Source organism: Perkinsus marinus (assembly GCF_000006405.1).
Source record: "Perkinsus marinus ATCC 50983 genomic scaffold scf_1104296951948, whole genome shotgun sequence".
NCBI classification, from domain to species: domain Eukaryota; phylum Perkinsozoa; order Perkinsida; family Perkinsidae; genus Perkinsus; species Perkinsus marinus.
Genome location: NW_003209090.1, coordinates 6,535 through 12,459, shown reverse-complemented (window position 1 = coordinate 12,459; position 5,925 = coordinate 6,535). Strand labels below are relative to the sequence as shown.

Sequence of the window (5,925 nt, the reverse complement as noted above, 5' to 3'; positions counted from 1 at the left end):
AGGTCCATAGTTCAACCTTAGATAGCTGATGCGACATTGCCCGGGATGTGCCATGGTACTCGACTTTCCTCGGTGTTGGTGTCCAGGAGTTGGTTTGTTCATAGGGAGACCTCGGGCGATCTTCCTTGGTGTCGGGAGCATCGAACGATGTGGGCTGATTGGCACAAGCCGACCTGCATGATACGGCGGCTCTAACATGGAGGCTACGGCTAGAACGGCGCTGGGCAGGTCACGTCAGTTGCTGTTGAATTAACAAAGTATGCCTACCTCGCAGAGCCGATCTTAGAGGAGGGGGACTCAGATGGTTGTTGAGACTTGTACATTCCTGGCGAATGTGGGCGACTGCTAGGCGCTGTGCTGACAGCACCGCTGTGCAATATAGGGTCCACTGCCAATCGCTCAGGGAGGACCTTCTAATAACAATAGTCGCCTATATCACCATCCCAGCCCTCACCGCCACTGTGCGGCTCTCCAACCATACAGCCTCTTCGAAGGAGTCGTACAACTCGACGTTCGATGATGTGGAGCTTGGCTCAGCTGAGGGGGTGTGGGCAGAGGAAACTCCCGAATGTGATAATGGTGTACCAGCAGGTTCGAAGTCGTCTTCGTGATCATCATGGTCCCTTGCTTGTTGCTTCTGCTGGTCCAAGTCGTCCAGTAGGAGCATCGGCCTCTGTTGGGACTCTATATAAGACGTTCCTGCCACGTCGAAGAAGCTCACACCGGAGTCTTCGGGGATGTAGGACATTACTCAAGACAACCAACTCACGTGGGCTGAGTATGACTATGTGAAAATAAAATAGGTCTATAATGTATTGGTAAATGAGCCTCGTCGCTCTTACGATTAGTTTTTCCTACGTCTACCGACGCCGCCAGATGACTCAAACTGATGGCGCCTACCTGCCGATTACCCCCCGGAAAACTTGCGGTTATAATCTCGATTTCATCTCCCCAGCATAATCCACAGTGCCCCACACAATAGCAGACAACACAACACTTTAACCGCCATTTATGGTAACAGAGTATCAACATTCTTGATGAGGGAGGAACTGTCCTCGACAGGAGAAACGAATATACTACATTCACCATCGTCAACAGCAGTATGTCTCTTGTTGGCAACATTTACTCCGTCTTCTCCCCCTCACAGTTCTCGCAAGCGTGATGATGACAACATCCCTGAAATACGACCACATCCTTCCTACCACCAACAGCACGTCGACCAGCCACTCTAAACTCGAGGAAAAATCGAGAGAAGTGAAAAAAAATCAAAACAGGGAGGAACCGATGACCGTCATAGGTAGGTAGAGAATAAGCATATATAGAAAGCACACGAGGACTGCCGCCATAACAGCGATGTCGATATAAGTCGAGGCTGTCATAGGCGACGATCTAGCAGGAGGTACACAAGATGCTTTGTCTGACGGCTCAACTGGACACCAGATGTTGGTACTGCTACGGTCTACTGTGAGATGCTTATTGTCGGTAGAAAAGGAGTGGCTGCAGCAGTGAGCGGTTGAGCCATCCTAACCACGACGATCACGATAGACTGATGATGTCTTATGAAGAATTCTATTGGCCTGTTAACAATACCACACCATCCCCAACTCTCACCTCCTCATTCTTCAGTGGCTCCGGCAGCTTAGCCAAGGCTTCAGGCAAGCGTCCCATGAAAGGCTGAATGGTGTGGAGGTCATCCGAGTTCACCTCCGACTCCTTCTCAAACATATCCAGCATCTCCGCAATACCAAACGTGCCCAACGGTCTCACCTAAACCGAACCATACCGAATCCCAACACTATAAAGCTGCCTACCGTATCGCGCTTCCGCAGAGTGACAGTAAGGTCGTTCTGCTCCTTCTCGCCAACAACGGCAATGTAGTTATAAGCCGCAACTTGTGCCTCGCGAACCTTCTTATTCATAGTCCTCGTGGAAAGATCAGCATCAGCCTCATAGCCTAACCGCACCAGCTGCTTCCGGAGGTAACTACAGAGTACCACATGCTGTACCATACACTACTGAGGTCCCTTACTCAGCATAGTCGCTGTACTTGTCACTCACAGGTACGACCATAACCTGCCTAGGTGAAAGCCAGAATGGCCACTTGCCGCCATAATGTTCCGTCAAAATTGCAGTGCATCTCTCAATCGAACCAAGGATAGCACGATGTACCATAACAGGGCGCTCGAAACCTGACAGCTAAGCAACTCGACGACTATTTTCTCGAGGCGACTGACCATGCTTGAGCTCTCCTAGAGTGATCTCATCTGCCTTAGCCTTGCTTCCGACATTCTCAACAGCGGCGGAGTTTTGGCCAGCCTTCTCCTGGTGGTCATCAGCAGGACTGTTAGCAGCCTCTGATACGGAATGAGCATCACCACTTTCCTCGGTCTCAGCGGTGCGGTATTGCAGGTTAAACCTGGAGGAGGTAAAAAATACACAACCAGGGATAGAACCGGGGATCACCTGATTGGCAGGTTGAAATCGAGCTGAATGGTACCACATTGGTGATAACGATTCAGAGCATCCCGAAGACGAATATCGATCTTAGGACCATAGAAGGCACCTGAGGGTCGTAATGGTCCACCCAAGCCGAATGGAAGTGATACCATCGCCAGGATTCAGATCGTAATCGATGCCGCAAGCCTCGAGAGCATTCTTCAAGCCGTTCTCAGCAGTGTCCCATATGGCTCGAGAGCCAATGGCCTTCTTGGGACGAGTCGAGAGGCAAACCTGCGTTAAATCGATCAAGTCGATCGGAAGCCTGAGAGTAGTCAATTACCGAGAAGTCGAAACCAAAGGTGTTGTAGACGAATTTGAGGAACTCCAAGGCATGAGTGATCTCATCCTGGACCTGCACAACCAGGAGTCAATGACCATCGCCAAGATGGAAGGTTGCGGACTAACCTGGTCGGGGCGGCAGAAGATATGAGCATCATCCTGCTGGAACCTCCGCACACGTGTGAGGCCAGATAAGGTACCCGAGAGCTCATTACGATGAAGAACGCCAAAATCGGCCATACGGATGGGGAGCTCCTTATAGGATCGGACCTAATGCTTACCACGCTAAGGCCAAGTTATACTAGTAGAAGTACTAATACCTTCTGATCGAATATCATACAATGGCCGGGGCAGTTCATAGGCTTTAGGTACCACGTCTCCCCTTCAATGTTCATACTATACCTAAGCAGTAGGGGCAAAAACATACCCAATATCTACGACCGCACCAGCTGGGCTCACATATTATCCTTGTAGTTACCACAGTGACCGGATTGTTGGAAAAGGGCCTCGCTGAAGATGTTAGGGGTGATCACCTGCCAAAGGGGGCGTCATAGTACTACTACTGGTAGATCGAGAGCTGACCTCATCAAAGCCACGAAGTCTATACTCCCTCCTGATGAAGTCCACGAGCTTGTTGTAGATGACCGCACCATGACTGGTCCAGAAGCAGGAACCAGGGGACATGGTCGGATGGAAAAAGAACAGATCCTGGCACAGGCAATTGATGTCGCTATCACCAGTCTAGACAGTCCTACCTGCTTCTTGCCAATAAGCCTATGGTCCCTCTTCATGGCCTCTTCGACATTCTTCTTATATTCCTTCAACATCTTCTCCGTAGGGAACGATATGGCATAAACACGTTGCAAGGAGTCATTCTCAGCCTAAGGGAACCGTAAGGCCAGGTACTACTACTACTACTACTACTACTACTACTACTACTACAACTACTACTATTACCTTTCCTAGCCAGTAAGCCTGCGAGTTCTTATTAACCCAGAAGGCCTTGGCAACTCCTGTGCGAGGGAGATGAGGACCACGGCAGAGATCCACAAGGGAGCCGATGCGATATACCGAAGTCAGCGATCCATCTGGGACCTAACAACACAGTCGTCCATCACCTTCCTCCTCCTCCTCGACAGATCCTACCTTGGTGGAGATGAGTTGGAGCTTGAAGGGATTATAAGCGAATAGCTCTAACGCTTCCTCCTTGGTGACCACCAGTCTTTGGAACTGACGACGACCAATGAGCGCAATTGACTTAATTTTTCCCAACTACCTTTTGATCCTCCTTAACAATGGATGCAATACGCTTCTCGATTTTCTCGTAATCATTTGGACCCAACTTGTGGTTGCCATAGAAACCATCATAGTAGAAACCGTTCTCGAGAGGGGGTCCTGAGGACGTAGTAGGAAGGTTGATACGATAAAGCAAGGCTTACCGATGGTTAGATAGCAACCATACTCCTGCTCTAGGGCCTCACCCAGAATATGGGCACTGGAGTGCCAGAAGGTATCTTTACCCTCAGGGGAATCAAACTTGAGGAGTTCAAGCTTGCACGAGCCTTCTAGGGGTCTCGATAGATCCCATACGGTCTAACAGTAGGATCGACAATATAACGAGGAGAATGAGGAGTGATAGCAGCTTACCTCCTTCTGCCAAGCCTTGACCATGTTGGCTTGGACCCCATCCTCCTCTTCATCATCATCACCAGCATCGGAACCAACATCAGACTCGTCATCAGCAGCAACAACCTAACAGGGCGGATGAAAGGAAAGGAATGAATAGAGCTACTACTACTACTACTACTACCTGATCCATACTGTCAACAGGTTCTGTGTAGAGGACCTTGGCGGCCACAACAGAGTTGGCCAAGCCCTTGGATATACCGAGGGCAATATCCAGAGGGGTAGTCTCAAATTTATGGCCCTCTTTCTCTGTCCCATCAGGCAGGATGATGGTGATAGGGTCCTTAGGAAGGGCAGCGACGCGCTCCTCTTGGGCAGCATACAGCTTATCAAAAAGATCTGTGGTCTCCTTGAGGTAGGGTGCCTACACAATCCGACCTATTCTGAATCTTGAGAGGTCGAACCTCAAGATTCTCCACTTCACAGCTCTATTCCGCAACTCCCAGCTTACTGTGCCATTGGTATGAATCTTGAATTCGCCTTCGAACTTGCCGGTCTCACCAAGCTTAGCCCCCTTGCCTTGATAAGTCTTTGTCCTTGTGCCGTACATTCTAGTGTGACTGTTACTAATAGGAGTAGATGAGTAGTAGGTACTAGACAAAGTGCGTCGAAACGCTAGTGTAAGGGAGGAGGAACCGGAAAGGAAAAATGTCAACTTCAACCACCTATCACTCTACAACGTCTCATTAGCACGCCGGCCTCTGTCAATAGCAACAGTAGGCAGCAGCCTTCTGATGTACTTAGCGCTCGCCCAAGTGATCGATTTCCTGCGCACATTCGAACACAGTGTTGGACACGAAATATGGAGGAGACCACCATCCTGGAGGCCGTGAATCGGCTGAGAGCCGACCCCAAAAAGTTCGTAGGGTAGAATGAGCTCGGGGTATAGCTAGGTAGTATGGTGCTGCATAGGTCATTACGGGGAGACCCTCCTGAGGACGACCCTGTTGATGCTGAAAATCCAATCGGCAAAGATGAACGCATTGATAACGAGTAGTGACTGCACCCCGCCTATCGCATAACAGCTCTTGCAGACTGGAGGAGGGTGATACCGAGGGCAATGCCGATGACTCTTTCGAAGACGTTGCAGCAGCAGCAGAGCCTTTGTTGGCATCTCCCAGTAGGCCAGTAGTTGACGGTGTGTGTGGTTTGCAATAGAAGCATCTCAGGCCTATCGGTATTAGCCGCTGAGTGTTGTAGGGCACTATCTCGGGACAAGAGAGAGGATGTAGGGCTCCAAGACTACCTAAGGTAAGGCACTAAGAAAGCCGCCTACTATGCAACGTATTCTACACAGGGATGCTTGTGTGAGTGCTGGGTATCAGTTGAGTGCCTTTGACTGTCAGCCTTTGGGCATCCTCCTCCCAGCGACACCAACGGGTACGTACCCTACAGAGACTACTTTGCCTCCTATTTGCCTTGGATTATGGGACTTGATACAAGCTTGGCTGAGTAGTCTGC

The 5,925-nt window shown here is 50.0% G+C and overlaps 4 protein-coding genes across 4 annotated transcripts in view; 2 read left to right on the top strand and 2 right to left on the bottom strand.

Annotated features, from left to right (window-relative positions):
• Pmar_PMAR013463 (hypothetical protein) overlaps positions 1-748 on the bottom strand; it is a gene marked incomplete at both ends in the record, with an annotated part of 945 nt that extends 197 nt beyond the window's left edge. Inside the window, 4 exons of the mRNA XM_002777377.1 lie at positions 1-16; positions 60-173; positions 268-413; positions 455-748. The exon at positions 1-16 is cut by the window's left edge and continues 4 nt beyond it. Coding sequence (XP_002777423.1) covers positions 1-16; positions 60-173; positions 268-413; positions 455-748 — 570 coding nt within the window. The remainder of the gene's footprint in view (positions 17-59; positions 174-267; positions 414-454) is intronic.
• A 285-nt stretch (positions 749-1,033) lies between these two features.
• Positions 1,034-5,082, bottom strand: Pmar_PMAR013462 (conserved hypothetical protein). The gene is made up of 20 exons (XM_002777376.1): positions 4,916-5,082; positions 4,589-4,828; positions 4,426-4,530; positions 4,218-4,371; positions 4,055-4,173; positions 3,925-4,008; positions 3,736-3,873; positions 3,534-3,659; positions 3,361-3,486; positions 3,238-3,311; positions 3,099-3,180; positions 2,905-3,048; positions 2,780-2,851; positions 2,607-2,730; positions 2,464-2,563; positions 2,235-2,416; positions 2,030-2,189; positions 1,812-1,983; positions 1,612-1,767; positions 1,034-1,176 (listed from the first exon to the last, which is right to left on the bottom strand). Exons 1-20 carry the CDS (start codon positions 5,012-5,014, stop codon positions 1,123-1,125), a joined length of 2,511 nt encoding a protein of 836 aa, XP_002777422.1. The 5' UTR covers positions 5,015-5,082; the 3' UTR covers positions 1,034-1,122.
• Positions 5,083-5,266: 184 nt separating this feature from the next.
• Pmar_PMAR013461 (hypothetical protein) lies at positions 5,267-5,461 on the top strand (the record flags this gene model as incomplete). The annotated part of the gene is made up of 2 exons (XM_002777375.1): positions 5,267-5,331; positions 5,377-5,461. 2 exons carry the CDS (start codon positions 5,267-5,269, stop codon positions 5,459-5,461), a joined length of 150 nt encoding a protein of 49 aa, XP_002777421.1.
• A 280-nt stretch (positions 5,462-5,741) lies between these two features.
• The window catches only part of Pmar_PMAR013460 (autophagy protein, putative), a gene marked incomplete at both ends in the record, with an annotated part of 2,229 nt that continues 2,045 nt past the window's right edge, over positions 5,742-5,925 (top strand). Inside the window, one exon of the mRNA XM_002777374.1 lies at positions 5,742-5,844. Within this exon, the coding sequence (XP_002777420.1) occupies positions 5,742-5,844 (103 nt within the window). The remainder of the gene's footprint in view (positions 5,845-5,925) is intronic.